General features: G+C 38.1%; 1 protein-coding gene across 2 annotated transcripts; it reads right to left on the reverse strand.

The window, feature by feature from the left end:
• Positions 1 to 2,515: 2,515 nt before the first annotated feature.
• Positions 2,516 to 17,119, reverse strand: LOC105354939. 2 transcript variants are annotated; one of them, XM_020706046.1, is made up of 6 exons: positions 16,519 to 17,119; positions 9,185 to 9,360; positions 9,005 to 9,092; positions 7,278 to 8,899; positions 6,120 to 7,244; positions 2,516 to 6,036 (listed from the first exon to the last, which is right to left on the reverse strand). In XM_020706046.1, exons 1-6 carry the CDS (start codon positions 16,775 to 16,777, stop codon positions 4,300 to 4,302), a joined length of 5,007 nt encoding a protein of 1,668 aa, XP_020561705.1. In that variant the 5' UTR covers positions 16,778 to 17,119; the 3' UTR covers positions 2,516 to 4,299. The 2 variants fall into 2 exon arrangements, with proteins under 2 accessions (XP_020561705.1, XP_020561703.1); XM_020706044.1 differs by having other exon boundaries at positions 6,120 to 8,899.
• Positions 17,120 to 23,833: the final 6,714 nt, after the last annotated feature.

Below are 23,833 nucleotides of genomic sequence, written 5' to 3' on the forward strand. Positions count from 1 at the left end.
AATGGGCTGAAGTGGGAGAACTGCATTGGGGTTTGCAGTGATGGTGAACAGACTATGGCAGGAATGAGAAAAGGACTGCAAGCACTCATCAAGAAGGCTTCTCCTAATGCTGAGTGGACATACTGTGTCATACACAGAGAAGAACTGGCATCAAGGCACTTTTCCTCTGAATTAGGCGAGGTTATGACTGACATTATAGGTGTAGTCAATTTTATAAAGACCAGACTACCAAAATCCAGAATCTTCTCTGCTATATGTGATGAGATGGGAGCTGAACACCAGGCTGTCCTCTTTTACAGTGAAGCAAGGTGGCTGTCACGAGGAAAAGTCTTTTTCCATGTTTTTGAGCTCAGAGAGGAGATACAAATGTTTTTGGGGCAGGAAGATGAGTGTGAAGATGCAGCAACATTTAGTTACGAGAACTTCCTGGCGAAACTGGCCTACCTGAGTAACATGTTTAGAAAGTGTGAATGAAATTGTTTTATTATTGTCATTGTTTAAATGTATTTGAAACTTGATTCTTGTTGTGGTCTGTTGTTCCTAATTGTGTTTTTCTTTAATGTCTAGATGCATTTATCTGACAGAAAGCTAAATGAACTAAATTTACAGTTACAAGGGAATATAAAAAACTCCCTCAGGTCACAGACAAGATCAGCTCTTTCACTCGAAAGCTTTCAATGTGGGGCAAGCAACTTGATGAAGGAAAAAGTGAAGAATCTGCATGAATTTGTTGACACCACTGACTATGATGCCACCTCAGTGATTCCAGTTATCAAGCAGCATATTACATCATTGATGGGATTCTTCAAAAAGTACTTTCCTGAAAACAGTTCCCAGTATGACTGGCTGAGAGATCCTTTCAATGCACCAGCTCCAGCTGGTTTCACTTCTGCAGAGGAGGAACCGTTCATTGACATGACGTCTGACTCCACTCTGAGACTGAGCTTCACATCACAGACACTAAGTGAATTCTGGCTGAGTGTAGAGAGGCAGTATCCACTCTTAGATACTCTGTTAGAACTAAATCATACGGCGAGGCCTCATTCAGTTTATACGGACCTCGCCTGTGGAACTGCCTCCCAGAGAACCTCAGGGCTGATGTGGACATGTCCCCAAAATATCGTTTCCCCACTTCAGGGCAAAGCCAGGTCTCTACATTCCATCATTTTATCACTCTTTATATCGTGGTATGTATGTTTGTCTGTGTGTGTGTAGGGGGGGGGTCGGCATTGTTTGTCTAGTCATTTTGCTTTTGACTTTGATTGTGTTTTATGCACAGCACTTTGAGTGACATGTGTTGGAAAAGTGCTATATAAATAAAGGTTGATTTGATTTATGTGCATTCTTCTTGTCTTTGTGAGATCGGCTTCATTGCTATTGCTGCACTAAAGACCAAGTACAAGTCCCAGCTGAACATTGACCGTGTCATACTTCACACCTCGCTTTGAAAAGCCGTGCTCCGCAAAACGTGCTCATAGCCATTAAACATAACTATATTAATGTGTGCAAAACATTTTATTTTTCCTTGGGGGGGACCTCGCAAAAAATAATTGAGAAGCACTGAGCTACACTAACAAGGCTATTAAAGAGCATGGGACGTGGCTATCAAGGTTATTTGGGCCATTTTTTATTATTTTCTTACTTTTTGAGTTAATAAATATCAAAATAATGAAAACGTTTCTTTACAATTCATTATTAGTAATATCAAAGAGATTTTTTTAGTACAGTTGTCCCTCGTTCCTCCTATAGGTGAAATCTGCAAAGGATTACAGATGTTTTAGGCTGTAAAACCTCTAAGGACATACACTTTTTCACAATTGTTTCTCTTGTTTAAACCTTCACAAAAGTATAAGTCCACCAATATAGACTTTAAACAAAGATCTGATCATAATTAAAGATCTATGGAAATTTTGCAAACTGAAACCATTAAGACACGGCACGGAGGAGATTGATCGACAATGTCATTAGCTATTCAAAATGCAGAACCCAGTGTGCTGTGAAAAAAAAAAACATGCAAAACTGCACTGAAAAAAAAATCAGAAAGACCAGGACCGCAAAAGGTGAACCCCACTATTTCAATAAAAATTAAAGCAAAAGCGCTAAATGATATCCCCATTTTTTCAGTAATGTAATTTAATCCCATAATTGTTTTCTTATGTGTTGTGGCCTCAAACTTCCTTTTGGAAGAAAATTGACAACTCAATAACTTTGTTTTTTTATGTATGTTTTGTAAACATTGTCATGGATGTCTACATGATAGATTTACTAGAAAAATTACGGATTAGATAAATCGCTGCGGTGATGCCTGAAGAGAACAGCCAGCAAGAAACACGACTCGATACTTTTTCACATCATTCTTTGGTTTCAGCTAAATTTCTACTGGTTTATAAAATCAACAAACAAATTTAGTAAACATCCTTTTGAAAGTTTTTAGAGACATGAACCTTTGTTACTGTACTGGCGGTTATTTTCTTTTAATGACGTGACAGTGAAAATAAAAGGATGGAAGCAAAACTGAGCAAAGTCTATAATGATTGGCAATTCCTCTCATCAAATCTCTTCAGCATACATTTAATTTTTCACACAAATTCAAGTTCATTTTATTTTACAATCATTTCCTAAAACATCTGCAAGACTGCACAAACTTTGTTGTTTTATGTACATTCAAATAAGCAAGACATTTGCTTCGCATTAGAACATTTCTTCAGTGAAACAATCCTTTATCCCTTCAAAATAAAGCGTGATGCTTGCATGTTGTGCATCTTGGGACAACAACCTATGTTCAATTGCCACTTAAAAAATCATTCATCAGTTTTTCTTTTTACATTAAAACAAAAGTTATTGGCTTTGATGAATGTACTGTTTTTCTTTAATCAAATTAGAAGTAAAAAATATTATATAGGGTACATACATTTTTTTGTATAAGCTGCTTGGCTGTGGTGAACCCTGAGCGCATTTGCCGAAGGTGAACAACAAACTAAAGCTCAATACTTTTAAAAACAGTCTTATTTAACTTAGTAGATGGAACTGCATACTTTCATGAAGTAATGATTTAGGGGGGAAAAAATCTATTTAATAATCCACATTATTTGTTTTGCTTCTGCATTCCATGCCTACTGCAGCTCTATCTTCATTTGTGGCACTAAAACTAAAAACAAACCTAAAAAAGGCGTAGCAATTCCTGTCACAAGTGCAAATGCCGTCCAAATCAGTCAGGTATGAATTTATAGTTCAGATAGTGTGACCATGTTTAAGTACACTGACTAAATGTAACTTTTGCGTAATTTCATGGACTAAAGAAAACACACATTTAAAAACACAATTAAAATTGTTTAAGAAAACAAGTCCACATTTTAAAACATTTATTATTCTCTTGCAATAGCAAAGTATTTATTCAGCAAAACCTACTCAATTAAATCTACCATGTAAACAATAAAACTTTGTTATGAACATGAATGCTCTACTTTTAGAATAAAACGTCTTCCTGTTGGTGAAGTTATGGCTTGAACTGTCACTTTAAACAGTTAAAAAAATTGTACAAATAAAAAAGGATTCAGGTAAAATCAAATCAACGAAAGATAAATAACTTTGCCCCATTCGTCTGACAATTTTTAAATCTTATGCTCAATTTTACAAAAGCAACCACATCACCCCTTAATGGCATTTGTAACATTTCATGATTACCAACATTTGAAACAACTCATTTCATAATTGTTCGTTTAAGTTGCATCACACTTAAAAACATGTTTATTTACACATCAAATAACATACATTCTAGCTATTGACATACAATGATTAAAAATATTATATCCTATTACCTTTCCCATGTCGGTTAAGGAGGACACAATGCAACCCAAGTCAAAGTTAAAGCAAACATCTTCTTACTGCCAACACATAATTCATCTATTACTTTGATTTCTAAAGACTATTAACCATATCGAATTTTATGTAGTGGAAGTGCACAACTTGTTGAGCATTTTAGTAAATCCCTCCAATATTTTACATTTACCACAGAAAAATTCCATCAGTAATAACGTGCTCAAGTATATCAGAAACCCCTATTTTTTTTAGCAATTTTTCTCTTTTAAACTCATATTCTTAGACATCAAACCATTAATACATAAAACTGTCAAATATCTTGTAATAAAACATTTCAAAAAGAGCTACTGGAAGGCCGACTACCCCCCGCCCCTCCCTCCTCAAAAACTTCTACATTGTCTTGGCTTTTTTACTTAAAAAATGACACTACAAATATTTTGTAGATATTTAGCCACAAATACAAACGAAAAAGATGACATTTTAAATGCATTTTTTATGGACATTTCTAACATGTTTCCTGACGTGACCAATCTGTGTGAAATTCTTGGGGCAGTATGGACAGGAACATGGTCTCTCTCCTGTGTGAATATATTTGTGTCTTTTGAGGTTATTGTAGTCTAAAAATCCTTTATCACAGTATGGACACCAGTGTCTCTTCTCACCGTTATGCCAGCGCAGGTGCACATTCAGTTTCACCTGCGATGTGAACTGTCTTTCACAAAGGTTACAATGAAAGGGCGTTTCTCCTGTGTGACTTCGAATGTGAATTTCTACGTCTCGTTTAGTAAAGAACGTTTTATTACATGTCTGGCATATAAAGCGCTTTATCTTGTCGTGGACCATTTCAAGATGTTTGGAGAGACCAAATTTGTAGACAAACCCCTTTCCACATAGATGGCAGACATGGATCCTACCATTGCGGTGTACACGACCGTGCCGTTTCAAACCTGCAGAGTCTAGGAAACTTTTACCACAAAGTGAGCATGAGAAAGGTTTATTTAATTCATGGAGGCTGACGTGAGTCTCTAAAGCAGCACTGCTGCTAAAGACACGACCACAAACCCCACACTGATTCCTCAGCAAAAATTTACCAAATACAGCCAAGGGCTGTAATGGCGATACAATAGGTGCTTTATTGAATGGTTCAAATGGAGTTTTGTCTTTCACCTTTGCAGGGGGTTTCGTCGTCTCTCTTGAAGGCATTTCATTGGGTGGCAAGGTGGGAGGATACCACACTTTCCCAATGCATTTCTTTACAACTGTAGAACCTTGTTGGTCCTTTTTCACCAGTCTTTTTGGACTAATACTGTTTGTAACTTTTGCTTGTTTATCGTTTAAAACTTTAGATTTTGTTTTGTATTTTTTGATAGTCCTCTCTGAACTACTACATTTTTCTGTAGTCTGTTTATCACTGTGACTGCCTTGATTACGACCATCAGAAGTGGAAAAACTTTCATCCATATTAAACCTTTTATCACAAGTCGGAGATTCTGATTTTTTGCTTTTTGGATTGACTTGTTCTCCATCAGACTTTTTGGGACTCTGTCTGGATTTTATATTTTGAATGCTTGACACTTTTTTCACAAATTTAGGATTAGTTTCATTTCTCATTTGGACAGGACTTTTAGAAACAGATTTCCCAAATTCTGAATTTCTATTGTCTTTACTTAATACAGAATGTCTAGTACTCATAGAAACTGATTCCAGATGTTTGTGATTTGATTTTGCTTTAGTGGATTCAACCTTTCTCCAACCAACAGACTTACAATTTACATTGTTTGAAATTGCACCATTTTCATCTAAATTAGACCTGAAATCCCCACTGTCACTTGTTGACCCATATCTATGATGCCATAAATCTGATTGATATTGACCATCTTCAATAGCATCCCCAATCAATACAGATCTGGAGTGAACAGAAAATTGGCAATTGGCTGTTTTCTCTGGGGAAGCAATGCTATCTAATGCATCTGGTTTAGAAGAGCAATCAAGTCCTGAACTAGTGTTTCCATCACAAACACAGTCATTGTCCAACCTGGGTTTCTTGGAGTTTTTGGTGGTGGTCTTTGTGTCAGATGATGGTTGTTTTGTAGCACTTTTTGATTCCATGTGAGCTTTCAGATGACTTTGAAGGCGAGAAAATATGGAGGATTTTTGCTGGGATTTCTCCATGCCACTTCTGCATTTTATGGCACCATCAGCATTCCTTGTGCATGACTGTAAAAAATACAGAACAAATTCCTTAATATTAACTTCTTAAAAATGCATACATAGTGCTAAGACGGATAAAAGATGTTTACCTCTTGAAGGTCTGTCATTGGCGATATTGACAGTTGATCAACTGCCTTCTTGGATGGAATGGAAGTTGACTGTGGGTGACCAGCTGATCTTTTTGATGGTTGTTTTTTCATAGCAGGTTTATGTGAAGAGTCTATCTTGTTGCAGGCAACGGATAATTTTACTGAGCCTTTAATTGACTCTGAGAAAGGTTTGCCCTGCTCCACATTCAAGATGGGTGCTTCTTCTCTTGTGGTGGATGATTTAAATGACACTTTTGACTTGTTTAATTTGTGGGCTTTTTGAGAGGCAGTTGAAGTGGAAATGTCAGAATTGTTCTGCACGATGCTTTGCCCTACCTTGTCCTTCCTGCTTACTATGAATCTGTCTGATGATAATTTTGAGACTAAAAATGTCTCTTTAGGTGAAACAAAAAATGGCAGTCTAGTTAATCGAATCTCTGGTGATAGATTTTGCTTAGTGGGAACAGACAATGTTGAAGACATAGATCCTGGTAGTGCAGCCGACTTATCCGAACTTGAACATACTTCTGTAGAAATGTTAGCTACTTTGGAAGGAGAAACAGTCTGTTTGGAAGACTCACTGCTGTGAATTGCATCCACTTTTTCAACCAATGTCATATCATCTATACAGGACAATTTTACCTCCTGTGATGTGGTCCTAAACTGCATTGATGAAGCTACATCCACATTAGTTGTTTTTTCTGTATCCCGCTTTTCTGTAAAAACCGCTGAATTTGTCTCCTCAGATAACTTTGGTTCATCAACAAATTCTTGTTTCTCGACTTGTTGTGGCTTCTCCGGTGAATTAGGGATCTCCAGTGACTCAGACTGAACCATTGACTCTGGAATCTCCAATGAATCGAGCATATCTGATGTCTCAGGTTGAACAACCGACTCTGGCATCTCCAATGACTCGGGCATATCTGATGTCTCAGACTGAACAACTGGCTCTGGCATCTCAAATGATTCCGATTGAACAACTGATTCTGGCATCTCAAATGATTCCGGTTGAACTGGCTCTGGCATCTCAAACGATTCAGATTGAACTGACTCTGGCATCTCAAACGGTTCAGATTGAACTGACTCTGGCATCTCAAATGGTTCAGATTGAACTGACTCTGGCATCTCAAATGGTTCAGATTGAACTGACTCTGGCATCTCAAATGATTCCGATTGAACAACTAGTTTAGGGCTCTCCAACGACTGCGGTTTGTCTGGTGCTGCTTGGCTTTCAACAGCAAGCTTTTTAAGTTGTGGAGAAATTGCCATGGGCTGATGGGTTGAAAAATTTTTTGTCAGCAAATTCACATCTGGAAAGACTTGTTTGTAACAAACGTCGACTGTTTTCTTGGGAGCTTTGGAGGTGGAAGGGGGTAAAAGAGGTAAATCCACAGAAGTGGAATTTTCAGGCAAGTCACTCTTTTGGTGATCTGTCATAGTAAAGGAAGAAAGTTTTAAAGGACATACTCCAGTTGTCTTTGCAGAGGCCAATCCACGGTCATGCCTTGGCACAAGTATGATTCTCGTTTTTCTGCTATCTTGCAATATTTTTATGGGTTGTGTAGGAGCTTGTGACACTGCATTGGTTTGAATTAGTGCCTTCTCTGGCAATACTGTCACCGGAGAAACGCCATCATGAGCAAATGTTTGATTTCTTCTTGGTACTATAATTATCTTGGGGATAATAGACTCTCTGGAGGTTGTTGCACTTTTATTGATAGAAGCATCAAGCATCAGACTTTTCAAAGGCTGCAGCAATATTTTTGGTGCCATCTGCCCAACAGCATTTGTAGTATGCTTGATGGCAGAACCGGGGGTCTGTGATTGAGCCACGTTCTGAGGTGGGGGTACTGTATTTTCCACAGTTGATTGATTCATGGCTTCAACTAGTAAGATTGCATCTTGAAGACTAGGAGAAGTGTGACACTCTTTTTGGGAAGAAGACTCCAGATCTAAGGACTTAAACGGTGGAGTATTTGAAGTTTCTAAAGTGGATGAAATCCCACAGATTATAGGTGTCGTCTTTTTTACTTCTACTAATGCCTTTTTAGATTCAGTGGGTTTTTGCTTTTTAGGACCCTTCCCGTTACATTCAACAGAAACTGGTAAGTAACAGACTTCAGTGTTTTTCTTGCTTTTGACTAAAGTGTTGGAACTCTCTTGAATTGGCTGAAGCTCGGTTTGAAGCATTTCTGAAGACTGTGATGTGACACTATCTTCTGTATAAATTATAGGAAATCCCTTAGTTGCCTTCTCTTTAACTAATGGGTCGTCCAAGTCTGGTTGGACTGGCAGAACTTTGGATGAGACAGACTTGGCCTGTTTTCTTTGCTTTCTTTTTTTCTTTGGTGGCCGACCTCTTTTACCACGAACAGCTGAAGTTGGTTTACAATTTGTCTCTGTTGCACAATCTTCAGGCCCTTTCTCCTCCACTTCTCTGTTGACTATAGTCTTGGTTGAATGAGCTAACTCGCCCTTTGTGTAACGATGATCATCAACAGCTGACTTGTTTATGGTTGGTTGACTGTCTTGAAGGTTAAAATTAGGAATTTCAGACGTTGATAGTTGTTCCCCTGTTGCCCTTGCCATAGTTTCGTCTGCACTTTCAGTCTCTTCTTTAATGTCACCCCTAAATACATCTTTAAGTGAAATAACGATAGAATTCTGAAGGTCATATGTCTGATTATGAGCTTCCTGTAAATCAATTTCATTTTTTGTTTGGGTTTCCGCGGTTGTAGAACCTATGTGTTCAGCTTCACAGACAGGAGTCTCTTTTGAACCTGGGCAATGTAATAAAGAAAAGAAATAAAGAAATAAGAACATTTGTGTTTGAAACATAAAAGAAAACTCAGACAATTTGTCAAAAAATGATTCAAAACAATCACCTGTATCATTCTTTTGTCCAGTGATCACAGCAAACTCAACATTCTCTAGCTTCAAGAAAGACTGTTCCGGAGAATCGCCATATAATTCCTGCAAGATGGATGACAAACATTTTTATAGGAAGAAAAAAAAATCATATGGTATAAAATGAACTACATGCAAAAAAAATTTAATTGTCTGACCTCCTGTTTGACATCCATATTCATGTCTGATATTGCGTTACTTGGAACAACATAGTTGTGCTCCTGCAAATTGTATATGATCTGTTCACGGGGGCACTGGTACTCTGCACTTTGCAGAGTAGGGTTTTCTAATGGTTGACACTGCTCCACTCCATTTGTGTCATCAGAAACAAAGTCTGCAAAGTTAAACACAAAGAGGAAAAAAGGCAAATCAAAAAACAACTTCTATATGTAAATTATATATAATTAAACTGTACAACTCCTGTCGCCTTTTCCATCAATTCATCTCCATTTTCAGTCTCTTCTTTGATGTGATGCATTTTAAATGAAAAAAAAGGATACCTGAGCATTTGAGAAAAAAATGAAGATGTGCAAAATGTCTTTGATCTGATTACAATTAAATTGTGTACATGGGCCAAGAAAAAAACGTTATCCAATTATAACAAACGTTTACATGTGCTACACTTTTCGACACAGAATAAATCATTTTGACATGCGCAGTACTATCTACAATAATGAAAACAGTCAAAGAAAGAAAGAAAATAAAGAAAGCTGCGGCACATAGCGACTACAGAGCAATTCTAAATGTGCTTTTATTATGGTTATGATTATTATCAAGTGCCCGTTCACTCATAATTTTCTAAATATGTGTGCCCAGAGCTTTTTTCCTGGTCACACTGACCCGGATAAAGGGTTAGTTAGGATTAGGTTAGTTCAAACAACAAAACTTAGCTTTGGGTGAATTTAAAATTGATGCGGTCCTTGCCGCACTGTGCAACTTGGCTGCACGTAAATATGAATAACATGAGCCTTTATTTTGTCTCCACAAGATTGGCGACAAAAATTCACGAATGTTTGCACGGTTTCTCAAGACTGTGCGGAATGGCATTTCTGCATTAGATAGCCGCCTCTGCCAGCTCACACACCACCCCAAAGCTGCCGCTCTACTTAGAGGCATAATTCTCCCAGGAGACTTGCCCTTTATTTCTAAAATCCTAGAAAGAGTTGTAGTTAAGCAGCTTTACTGCCACCTACAGGACAACAGCCACTTTGAAGACTTTCAGTCGGGGTTTAGACCCCACCACAGTACGGAAACTGCACTAGTTAGAGTCTCTAATGAGTTGTTATTGGCCTCAGAAAAGGGACTACTTTCTTTTCTGGTCCTGTTGGACCTCAGTGCAACCATCTGTCCGATAGGTATCAGTTCGTTAATGTAAATGGCCATTCCTCTCAGTGCACTCGAGTCAACTATGGAGTCCCACAGGGCTCAGTCTTGGGACCGATCCTCATTACGCTTTATATGCTACCCCTAGGAAACATAATCAGGAAACACAGCATTAATTTTCATTGTTATGCCGACGATACGCAGTTGTATTTATCCATGAAGCCTGACCAGAATGACCAGATAGAGAAACTGAACGCCTGCATCAGTGACATCAAGACCTGGATTAGGGTTGGGCGATGTCCCCTAATTTGGCCGTTGACGATGTTTGCTGTCAACAAGCAAGATAGAAAAGAAGTGTAGTCGCTCCCGCACTTAATTAGTGAAGTGGACCGGCAGACCGGTCCACGCGGACTTAAAGCTTTGCGTTTGATGGGAGGGGGGGGGGGGGGGGGTACATGAGCGGTATGTGTGGGAGATTTAAGACTGCGATCCGTCCCGCAGCTCTAGGGGTACAAGCAACCGAACTCAGAACCGGGTCTAAACGTGTGTCTGAGCACAGCTCGGATCGTCAGCACACACAGCGGTTTGAGCTTCAAAGCAGAAATGTCGCTCAGTCCTTAGAAAACATTCAAACAATCACGCGGATTTGTGTTTCCAGTCGTGTCCCGACTATATAAAGGCTGATGTTATTCTTACATGTTTACGTGCAGCCAGCAAGCAGCGCCACCCAAAGCTAATGTTGTTAGCCCGTGTTAGCATACTGCTAATCCTGGCTCCGTTCAGAAAAAGCACTGACCACACGGATTAAAATTCAAATGATGAGCGAACAGGTGTTTGATAATAACCGTAACATTATTAAAAGCACGTTTAGAAGATCATCTCGTATTTTACCGAGCTGACATGTATAGCCGCTCGGTGCTGTTATGGTTTTGTATTGAATTGTTACATTCAATAAAGTTTGGAAAAAAAGCCGCTCGGCGGAAGTTGTATCCCCTTCCGGTTTTCAAACTGCGCATGTGCGAATACTGCGCATGTGCGAATGATTTATTCCGACTGAAATTGTGACATTAGTGAACGTTTTTATATTCTGAAAACATTTTTCTGGGCCCATCTACACGGTTGGATTCTAACCCGACCATTGATCCCATCAGGATATTTTGTACATGTAACCGCGGCTTATGGTGTCGACGCGCAACGTGGCGGGGGCGTGGCATCACGATGGTGGTCTCTCCATCGGGATGTCAGTCACCCATCACGATGGACGATATCATCGTCCATCGGCACAACCCTAACCTGGATGACAATTAATTACCTCCTCTTGAACCCAGAAAAAACTGAGGTCATTATACTTGGTCCTAAAAACCTCAGAGATGCTCTGTCTGCTCAGATAGTCTCCCTGGATGGCATAAGTATAGCCCCCAATTCCACAGTTAGAAACCTTGGGGTTTTATTTGACCAGGAGTTATGATTTAAGGCTCACATATCTCAGGCGTGTAGAACTGCCTTTTTTCACCTGCGGAATATTGCTAAGATCAGAAATATACTTTCTAAGAATGATGCTGAAAAACTCATCCATGCTTTGTTACGTCGAGGCTGGATTACTGTAACTCTTTGTTAGCAGCGTGTCCTAAGAGTTCCTTAAGAAGTCTCCAGCTTGTCCAGAACGCAGCTGCTAGATTGTTAGCTGGAACTAGCAGAAGAGATCACATCACTCCAGTGTTAGTTTCGCTCCATTGGCTCCCAGTTGATTCTAGAATCAAGTTCAAGATCCTCCTGTTAACCTATAAGGCCTTACATGGAATGGCCCCGTCCTATATTAAGGACCTCATAGTCCCTTACCATCCAATGAGAACACTTCGCTCGCAAAATGCAGGACTACTTGTGGTTCCTAGAAATAGTAAAAGTATGGTTGGAGGTAGAGCGTTTAGCCACCAAGCCTCTGTTTAATGGAATAAGCTCCCAGCTCATGTAAAAGAGGCTGACTCAGTTTCTACATTCAAAGTTAGACTGAAAACATTCCTCTTTGGACAGGCTTATTGTCAGACTAGTTAGTATTCAGAGATTATTTAACTTAATGTTAATTTGTTTAAATTAAACTTAATAATAACTATTTCTTTTAAAAGGCTGCTAGAAGTTGAAGCTGGGGTAACTATGGTGCTTCGGGGTTCTGTCCTCTTCTCTCTTCTACTTCTACCCTTCCTCTCCTCTATTCTTGATCATAATTTATCATTTAGTTCTCCATGCCTCTGTTTGCTACAGTGCGATTCATGTATTGTCCCTCTTTCCTTCTCCTCCCTCGGGGAGTGGGAGTGCTTCCAGACTCCAGTTGGCTCATCCGTGCTCCTGTTCCTGACCGTTTACCTCGCCTTTGCTCCCGCTCCTACACCTGCCTCTGGCTCATCTCTGGCTTGTCTCTGCTCTGTACCTGACCAAGTACCTCGTCTCTGCTCCTGCTCCTACACCTGGCTGTAGTTCCTGTCTCCGGCTCAACTCGCACCTTTGACTGTCCCCACAACCACGGCTGGATGAAGCTCGTCTGCTGGACTTTTATATATGTAGTTGTAGATTTAGATAAGTTAATTCTTCTCTAAGAGTTCTGGTAAAATGCCTGTCCGTCCTGGGGGAGGATCCCTCCTTCATGTGGGCACCCCTGAGGTTTCTTCGTTTTTTCCGGAATCCGTTTTTTTGGGAGTTTTTCCTTACTGCGAAGGGGGGTCTAAGGCAGGGATGCCAGTATAGCTTAGTTTGTTAGTTCATTTTAGTATTTTCCTATTGAACTCTTTGTATTCCTGATCCTTTTGAGTTCATATTTTACTTCGAAGCCCATCGAGACGGCTGTTGTTGTGATTTTGGGCTATACAAATAAAATTGAATTGAAAAAATTGAATTGAGACACAGTTCTCCTGAGTCAGGCAGTTGGATGGACTGCACTCCGAATCTTCCTCTGGAGCGCACATTGTAACAAAGAACCCCCCCTTGCCCTCAAACACGATGCTCTGCTCAGAGACATGGTTTTCTCGCGCAGAACAGTCGGTCAGTCCTAGTCGCGCTGCAAAACCTCCTCTGGAATGCCACACCATCAATGCATGACGTAAAAGCCAGAGGGGTAATGACCACAATGGGACTAAATTGTTTACATGCACCACGATCAGATCAACAATCAGCATAACTCACCCATCTCGATTGGAAGAAATTTTGATCTGAATGAGTCTGATCGGGGCAAAGTATTCTGAACAGTGTTACGTAATGCCTTTGTATTCCAATCAGGCGTTTATTCCGATTACTTTTGTCAGCTAATGTACAAAATTATATTCAATTATTCGTGGCTTATATAACTAATAAATACTACTTAACTATTCGGAAATGATGGTAATCGGGTTCAGTCTTTTCTTTTGAAATGCTTCAAAAATAAGACTATGGTTCAGATGCAATAACACGATTTGAAGACACACATGATCTGGATGAATGAGAATCTCCATAGATATATCAGGATAACTTGATTCAGGTTCAGATTATCTTGCAGAGCAAAGAGATTAATGAAAACACAGGTTTTGGTTCGTTAAAGTTCATTCTGATTTTTGAAAATTCAAAGTGACTACAAAGGTAAAATACATTCTCTCCAAAATACTACTTATAATAATACTACTACTACTCAAGATTAATTGAACAGTAGCACTGCCCCCAGGCTAACACACACACCGTGCAGCTAGCGGTGATCAACAAAAAGACTTATTTTATACACATATCCATCTTTGCAAAAGTTTGGACGTTGTTTGTTTTTTATGGAGCAAAAGGCAGTGCCTCAGAGATCGCATCGTCTTACTTCCAGGTAGTAAAATTAGGTTAGAAAATAACATATTTTTCATATAAACTTTGCGTTTAGAGTGCCAATGGTAACATATTATCATATATATATATATATATATATATATATATATATATATATATATATATATATATATATATATATATATATATATATATATATAGAGTTTACTCTGAAACGCTTAAGAAAAACATTAAATAGGCTCTCTAACCCTTAAACACTTTTGCTATAAAAAGGTACATCACTTTTGCCGGGTGATTTTTACCCAATATAAACGAACAAAAGGTGCTCGTCATTAAAAAAAATGATCAAAACATGACAACATGATATATTAGATTGGTTTCCTATTATTCTCAACTGTAGTATGTGTAACAAAATGAGAAAGACAGAAAGTTCCTAGAAACATGCTCAAAAAAAATCATTGAAAAATTAGGATTTTGTTATTCCTGTAAGGAATTTTTTATTCCTAAAAAATAATAAAATGATACTGGAAACTTTGTCTTTGGTCCACCCATTGTTGGGACATATGGGACTTCTGCTGTGAAGGCACAGACTCCTTGACATAAAACATATTGAAATCCACGTAAATAGTTCGCTCGGGTGAAAAATTGCCAGACAATGGGCCTCTAGGGTAAAAATTGATTGCAATCGTATTCCAGGAAACATGTATTAACTACCCTGACTTTAACCCTGAACTAAAAAACTAGAAAAAAATAGCGCTATACTTCAGTGAGGTTTTAATGACAGCGTATGAAGATTATACACCCATCAAAAAAGTATTACGGCGGCGTCAGCAAAAGCTTCTGCTTGTAGAAAAAGAACAAAGTAAACGCGAACATTGTGATTTTTATATATATATATATATATATATAAAACTTATCCAACTTAATTTAATAGGTAACAAGTAATTGAGTTAATTTCATTGAACCTAATTTCTTACGTCTATCCAACTCAATATTTTTTACAACTCAAATTTACATATTTATCTAACTAAATGTCATATTACTCCAATCTTTTTTCCATCTTAATTTATTGTAATTCTTGAACTCTCATGTCTAAATTGAACCTGCAGATATTCTCATTTTTATAACAATAAAATGAATGAAACAAAATGGATTTGATTCATGTAACCATATATTATATCTCTGAATTTATCATGACACCAATTCACAGTAGGGGTGCGATATAAACTCATCATCCTCTCCCTCCCTCTCACTCATGGTGCAGAAAGAATTAAATATAACAGTACAAATAACTGGGCAAAACACAATAAAACAGCTAAACAACTACACATTTGGTCAAAAAACCCACACTTAAACCCAAATCCGTCCAGACAGGCAAAGGGAATGGTTTCCCACAATTCCTTGCGGTGCCGATCTAACAGCAGCACCAAGTATTATCTGAGCTTCTTCATTCACTAAATCATCTTCAAATGGACACGCCATGCTGCTTCATCTCTCTGAAAACAAACTAACCTTCAACTAAACCTGCTCCAGACCAGGTTATGTTCAAAGCATGAGTTGCCAGGGGAACTAAGCATACCCTGAAGCATACCTCTGTTTTTGGAACCGAAAGCTGTGGTTGTACACTTCTTTAGCCTCGAACTTACCGTGGGAGCTATATATGGGAGCTAGATATCCTGCTTTCTGGAATAACCCCCAGAGCCACTTTCTGTATTTTAACCTTCAAAAGTAAACACAAAGTCTTAAGTGTCTTTTATGTATGGGCTTTTTTTTTCAAATTTGAAAACATAGTGATATTATTGCATATAATTAGAAATGCATTGTACCCTATCAAACCTTTAAGTTTACCAGCACACCATTGCCCCTGAGACTTTAGATATCACTGCGACAAAATGGTAAACAAAGTCAAAACTGCAACTGAACAATCACACAAATGTGAGGCCTTCATTCGGTTTTAAACAGATGCCCTTTGTTCAAGCAGATTTATTTCACCTAAAGATCACATATTTTGAAGAAATAAATGGTTTGAGTGGCCAAATGGGATTAACTGGCGTCATGCAGTTCAAAACAAAAGGAGTCAATCGACAGGAACTATCAATACATTGTGGAATGATCACCACATAGGTTAAAAGCGTGAAAAAAATCCGTATCCGCCGCAATACGGACGTGTTATTCGGTTTCCGGTTCGGGTGTCCCGAATACGTTTGTTACAGGCGAAACTACAGTATGGTTTCCCTCCCTTTTCTGCGGCCTCCGCTGCAAGACCAGTCACGTGCTCGTTACGCAACCGGAAAAGATCGACGACAAAGCGCCAAATCCCTTTACTGCGCCTACAGAATCAAAATCCACTCCGTAATATTATTTTAAATTACCAACGTACCACATTGGACGGCACTGTCGCATTTTGTCGAAACGTCGCCGTCCACCTGAGCGGACAGGCTGTGTCTCGAGTGGCCATCCGCAGTCGCAATCTGGATGCATCTCTTTTTAAGATCCTCGTTCTCCTTCCTCATCTGGGATATTTCTGTTTTCAGTTCATTCACCATGTTTTCAAAAAGTTTCGTGGTCTCAGCCACTGCGCTCTTCAACATGCTCTCCATTACAGAGGCATACGTCTTGTGTAAATCCTCCGCAGACATCGTTGACAGGTTCCCGGGGTCCCACGGGCTGAAGTTAGACTAGAGTACCGTTCTCAACGCGCCCTAATTAAAACAAGAACACAGCGAGCTGTAACCAACATGGCTCCTCCATGAACGGACGCCACGCTCTCTCTTTTGTGACGCAGGCAATCCGACGTCTGGATCAGACTCCAATATGTAAAGAACAACACTTCTAACTTCAGCTCTTTTCAATAATGGATTCTTGTGTCCGTTTTGACTTCCATCGCCAAAGAATCGAAGGACAGTTGACAAAGGAACAAACACACCCAAAGCAGCTTTAGACCACCTTCTTCCTCTAATGGGTTGTTAACGGGTGACATTGGCAACTAAGCGGCGCAGTACTGCCCCTTATGGATGGAGTGTGCATCGTTTTCAGAAACCAGATGAAACTCGTAAAAATATGCCGGTAAAAAAAAGCTTGACTTGTCATTACCATTAGGATTGTTATTAAGGAACTCTTAAGTTTTGAGTTTGTACTTTTAGACTCATCCTGTGACAATCCAAATGTAAAAAAAGATGAGCTTCATCCAAGTATGTGTTTCATTCTGCGGGAAGTGCAAATCACATCAACACATCACTCAAAGCAAAACTCATTTTAAAGATTACAACTACAGCAAAAAAGCAAAACAAGTATTAAAAAATAATAATGATGAATTATATTTTACAAAAACAGAACCAAATTTTTCTCATACATTTCCGAGGTTAGGACTACAGGAAAAAAAAAAAAACGTATATTACGAGAATACAGTCAGAGTGAACATACAGAACAGCCAGTAAACACCATGCAGTAGCAGACCGACTTATTGTATGCTTAATTTGGCCAAACTGTCTCGGATTAGAACAGGAAAGCCGAATGTTTGCTGGTAAAATTACAAAAGTTTGGAAGCTCCTTTGTTTGATTTACGGTTTATTGATGTTTTATTCATTGCCGGGTGGCTTGCTCTCTGCAGCCCGTTGATAAAGCCATGGATGTCCCTGAAGATGTCAACTTCCAATCCTTCCTTCCTCCACGAATGACAGGATTTCTAAGTCTGTGTGATGCTACTGTCTGAGGATGCCTGGTTTTCAGCATATTTCTTTCAATGTTCTTATGCTGGTAAATTTTTTTATTTTGAGTCGGCAAAAGGTTCAGAAGGAAATAAAAAGGAAATAAAGCTTCACGAAAGGCTCCACGTCTTTCATCTTTGAGCACGGCTCAGATAAACAGAAAACTTTGGGGGTTTTTCTCGTTTATATATGAATTTTCACTCATAAATTTATGTCTTATTTTCATGTAGATTGATGTGTTTAAAATTTGTATATTTAAGACATTTATAGTAATAAATTTACAACCTAAAAACATTTAAATTTATGATCAAAAAGGTCATACATTTAGCCTATGACTTTTAGTCGTAAATTTAACAGTTACGATTTTTTTCTCGTACATTTCCGACTCTAAAACTGTAATAAAATGAAAACAAATTTTTGATTGTGAACTGGCCCTAATACTACGTCGTACATCTTTATTGTCTGCACACTAAAACGTTTTATTATTAGTACAGAGGAATGACAGACAAACATCATTGCCCAATCACAGGTGTCCCACATTACCTACATTTTTTGGGGTGGGTTTCTGTAAAAAGTAAAACATTTTAGAAAACAAAAGTACTTTCTAGAAATCAAACAGAAATGTTGAAAAATCAAACCCAAAAAGAAGCCGGAAAAGATAGGGACATTGCTGATTGGATGATGACATTTGTCCATCATTTCAACCGAAAGTTATTCGGCATGAAGCGATACTGCAAATGCCCCACATGATCATAAAACCTTTATTAAAATCCAGAAAAGGAAGACACGTAAAAAAAAAGTCCATTAAAAAAAAAGAAATCAAGCATCATAGTCTATTCAGCAATGTCCCATAGTACACATATCTTTCAGTTTCTAATTATTTAATATTTTAACATTTCGTTTGAATTTCTGGAAATTAAATTTGTTTTCCGAAAGGTGTTTTTTTTTCTTTTCCATTTTTGTAACTTTATTTTTTAGATATTTTTCTTAACACAGAATACAGCTTTTCCTGTAAGAACAATACAACGTCTGACATATTCAGGTATTTCCAATTAAGGCACTTCTACAATACGGAGATTAAAAAACATCTTAGTCAAGACGGAAGTAAGTTAATAGAAATGCTGACGGGGTCTTATAAGAAGCTACACTTAAAGGTTATTTCCAAACTGTACAAATGCTTGTTAAACTGTAATGGATATAATTCTCTGTCTATAAAACAAAAGTGGGAATCAGAATTTCAAATTTCACTGTCAGAAGATGAATGGCATTCAATCTGTGGACTACAGCATAGCTCCACATGTTCTAGAAAATGGAGAGAATTCGGATGGAAAAACTTGACAAGGTTTTTTATTAGTCCTTACATAAAGAGTAAACAGCTGGGAACCTCACAACAATGCTGGAGGCTGTGCGGGGACTTTAACGTTAACCATTCACACATCTTTTGGTCATGTGGAAATATTTCTCCTTTCTGGAAAATTATGGTCAGAACCTTTCGGGATATCCTGGGATGTGAGATAGTCATGGACCCACAGATATTGTACTTTGGCCTATCGATGGACGTCATTCGACCAGAAGACAATTACCTGTTCAAGGTGATGATACTAGCCTGTAAAAAAGCAATAACAAGAAACTGGTTGAGAAGTGAAACGCCGACACTGCAGCAATGGAGACACATTATGGAGGAAATTTTCTCAATGGAGAAGATAACATAGGCTAGAGGCACAAAAACTCGAAGATCGATGGAAGAAATGGACACAATACTCAGCTCCCTCGGTCCGGTCTTGAAACAATGTTTTAGTTGCTCCCCGCTACTAACGTCTGCTTTTGTTTCCCTTTTTTTTTTTTTTTTTTTCCATTTTTGGGGATTGTGTTTTGGGTTTCTGGAATTTTGTTTTTAATTCAAAAATCTTTCTAAACTGGTGTTTAATTATTTATTTTCATTTTTGTTGCTATCTTTAAAATGTTTGTGTCGAGTGATTTGTTGGTTTGATTCAAGGCCACTGTATTTTCCTCCACTGACTTGGACCATCATGAAGTTCTTCAAAGTATTTATGATGGGTGATGATATTACAAGAGGTTCTCCCAGCCTTAACTTCAAGGTGTCTGTACACCTCTCAATATTCCACGTTTATTTCTCTAAAAGCTCTGTTTGAAGTGTGTTTAAATACAGAAACCACTTAAAGTATTTTAGAAGCCTGACATAAATTTAAAAATGTAAACTTTTTAATTCCATTTCTTAAATCTGAGCAAAGTTGTTCTATCAGTTGTGTAATGGTAAGGAATATAAACTTAGTCTGAGCCAAAGTCTTAAATACAAGATTGTTGTGAAGTGTGAAGAAAGCTCCGTCTCTGTTTCCCAAACAAATGGGACTTTTAGACCGACTCCAATGAAAATGTTCTTGTTTTTTAAACATGCTTTTTGAGCATTTTTCTCATGATGGAAGACAAAAGTCAAGATTAAAACTTCATTTTTGAGTATTTCCTTATTGAAATTGGGGTGAATCAGGACCAGAAGATACAGTGATGGACCAAATTGTTGGTACCCCTCGGTTAAAGAAAGAAAGTCCACAATGCTCACTGAAATGACTTGAAAAGTTCAAAAGTAACAATAAATTAAAATTTATTGAAAATTGAATAATTAAAATCAGCCATTACTTTTGAGTTGTTGATTAACAGAAGAATTTACAAAAACAAACTAATGAAATAGGGCTGGACAAAAATGATGGTACCCATAACTTCATATTTTGTTGCACAACCTTTTGAGGCAATCACTGCAATTAAACGGTTTCTGTATTTGTCAATGAGCCTTCTGCACCTGTCCACAGGTATGTTGGCCCACTCCTCATGAGCAAACTGCTCCAGTTCTCTCAGGTTTGACGGCTGTCTTCTCCAAATGGCGTGTTTCAGCTCCTTCCACAGATGTTCAATGAGATTCAGATCTGGGCTCATAGAAGGCCACTTCAGAATAGTCCAACGCTTTTCTCTTAGCCATTCTTGGGGTTTTTTGGCTGTGTGTTTTGGATCGTTGTCCTGTTGGAAGACCCATGACCTGTGACAGAGACCAAGCTTTCTGACACTAGGCAGCACATTTCTATCCAGAATGCCTCAATAATCTTGAGATTTCATTTTACCTTGTACAAATTCAAGACACCCTGTTCCAGATGCAGCAAAGCAGCCCCAAAACAGAACTGAGCCTCCTCCATGTTTCACAGTAGGGACAGTGTTCTTTTGGTTGAATGCTTCATTTTTGAGTCTACCAACATAGATCTGATGTGCCTTACCAAAAAGCTCCAGTTTTGTCTCATCTGTCCAAAGGACATTTTCTCAGAAGCTTTGTGGCTTGTCAAAATGCATTTTTGTAAATTCCAGTCTGGCTTTTTTATGATTTCCTTTGAACATTGGTGTCCTCCTTGGTCGTCTCCCATGAAGTCCACACTGGCTCAAACAACGATGAATGGTGCGATCTGACACTGATGTACCTTGATCTAGGAGTTCACCTTTAATGTCTTTGGAGGTAGTTCTGGGCTCTTTGGATACAGTTCCAACTATCCGTCTCCTCAATTTGTCATCTATGTTCCTCTTCCTCTTCGTCCAGGGAGGTCGGCTACTGTCCCGTGGGTCTTAAACATCAGAATAATATGTGCCACTGTCGTCACAGGAACTTCAAGCTGCTTAGAGATGGTTTTATAGCCTTTACCTTTACGATGTTTGTCTATAATTTTGTTTCTAATGTCCTGGAACAATTCTTTCCTTTGCTTTCTGTTGTCCATGTTCAGTGTGGTACACACCTTTTCACCAAACAGCAACGTGACTATTTGTGTCCCTTTAAATAGGCAGACTGACTGATTATGGGTTTGAAAACAGCTGTGATGTCAATTAAAGGACATACCTGAGTTCATCATGACCCCCTCGGCAATTAGTTCTCAGTCTTTTATGGAGGTACCATTATTTTTGTCCAGCCCTATTTCATTAGTTTGTTTTTTTAAATAATTCTGTTAATCAACAACTCAAAAGTAATGGCTGATGAACTCTTGCAGCTCTACAGAAACTATGTCCTAGAAAACAACACCCGTTTTTAATTATGACTAGAAATGGCGCAATCATAATAAAAAAAACACTGGGGATGTTTTTTACAAAAGATTAAAAGGTGTTTGTAGTGGAACTTTAAACAACTGTTCATATGTTCAAAACTACAATAAGAATGTTTTGAAAGTTGAGTCACAAAGCCCAATTCCTACTTTAGAGTTAAAACATTGCTTTTTTCCCCCTTGTAGTAAGGGGTTGTAGATAAAACTTTGATTCCACAACGAGAAGATTGATTTGTTACCATGGCTCAAAAAATACCAAATAATAACATCAGCTAATAATAAAATCAACAGATAAGAGCGGTCATGGTGCAGAGCGGTGGACCCTGATCAGAAGATTGTTGGTTTGGTAAAAAAGCAAGTGACATTTTGAAACAGGAATGTGATCAAAATGATCAATTGAAGAGATAAAATGGGGAATTAAAATTCTCAAACCCAGCAAACCTCCAGGCAATGATGGTTGGACCTCAGAATATTATCACTCATTCTCAACTGATGTTCCCGAAATTCCCCTGGCTCTTTCTGTCCTAACTACATTTTTAAGTATCTGGGTTAAACCTAATTTTAAAAAATGTGCTGCTAATGGAGTTTGTGGTATTCTTGTGAAAAATGTGTTACATATAAAGATATTAAAATATCAAAATAAAACAAAGATGGATGATGAGTTTACACCTATTACTGAGACTATCAAAGCAAAGTTTAAAGGCTGCTTAACCAGGGACTTATCAATACTTTACAGAGTACTAAGTAAAGCAGAAGGGATGTCTGGAGCTTCTCATGTTTTCCTGTCACTAGATGTCACCAAAACTCAATGTTCCAACTTGGACAAGATTTATTCAATTATCTTCAGAAAAACAAAATTCACAAAGTCAGAAAAAACTGTTCTCTCAAACTCCTTAGTTGATGCAGGTTTAGGTGTTTTGACATTTACAGGCTTAAATCAAATTCTAAAAAAATATTGGATTAAAGTATTTTGCTAAAAATCCAAACAGTTTATGTGATACTTTCCCAAATCCCCCCTATGGTAAAATGAGTGGTATAAATTTCTTCTTGAAATGTCAGCTTTCTGTTGGGAAGCCTTCTGTCAAATTAGCTAATTTTCATCAGAAAGTTCTATTATGTTGGACTCTTTTATTTAAACTTTTCTTCTCACAGTTGTCTTTTGTGGAACAACTCATAGACTTTACATTTACACAGAGGTGGAGCTAGAATAGTTTATATGGGGGCAGATGATTTTGGAAAGGTGGCAAAACACCAGAGTGGTAGACCATTACAAATGAAAGGATCAAAATTACATATTTCTAACAAATTTACTATAGATAGTCTTTTTGTTTCATTTAAAAATATTGCTTTTGTTATTTTTGCTATGCTTAAAGAGCTTGTATTGATAACTTTGTCGAAATTTATACTAAAATCGACTCAAAATTTTTGGGGGCATAGCTTTGCGTCCCCGTAGCTCTGCGCTTGTATTTACATAATTGGTATGTTACAAAAAATATTACTGTTGATCAATTACTTCATGATAAAGGATATTAGTACGCATATAATCATTCCTTAAATAAATACAACATCGCTGTGGCTCAAAAAGATTTCAAATTGGTTATTACAACAATTCCACTTTGTTCACATTTATTAGCTCGAAACATAAAATTTGAAAATTTAAATGTAATTCAGAATAGGATTTCAATTGGGGCCCTCAGCTCTGAACCCCTTCCTGTTTGCAATAGTGATGAGCAGCCTGACAGATGGGATTTAACAGAAATCACCGTGGACTATAATGTTTGCAGACGATATTGTGATTTGTAGTGAGAGCAGGTGGAGGAGAAGCTATGGAGGCGGAGGTTTGCCCTGGAAAGAAGAGGAATGAAGGTTAGCTGCAGCAAGACGGGGAACATGTGTGTGT

The sequence above is a fragment of the Oryzias latipes genome, chromosome 1 (genome assembly GCF_002234675.1).
Source record: "Oryzias latipes chromosome 1, ASM223467v1".
Classification (NCBI taxonomy): Eukaryota; Metazoa; Chordata; class Actinopteri; order Beloniformes; family Adrianichthyidae; genus Oryzias; species Oryzias latipes.

Coding starts and splice junctions, on each gene's coding strand:
- LOC105354939 (XM_020706044.1), bottom strand. CDS start 16,777: ATGTCTGCGGAGGATTTACACAAGACGTATGCCTCTGTAATGGAGAGC. Junction 9,361..16,518: donor CGACAGTGCCGTCCAATGTG/GTACGTTGGTAA, acceptor TTAACTTTGCAG/ACTTTGTTTCTGATGACACA. Junction 6,037..6,119: donor CAATGACAGACCTTCAAGAG/GTAAACATCTTT, acceptor TATTTTTTACAG/TCATGCACAAGGAATGCTGA.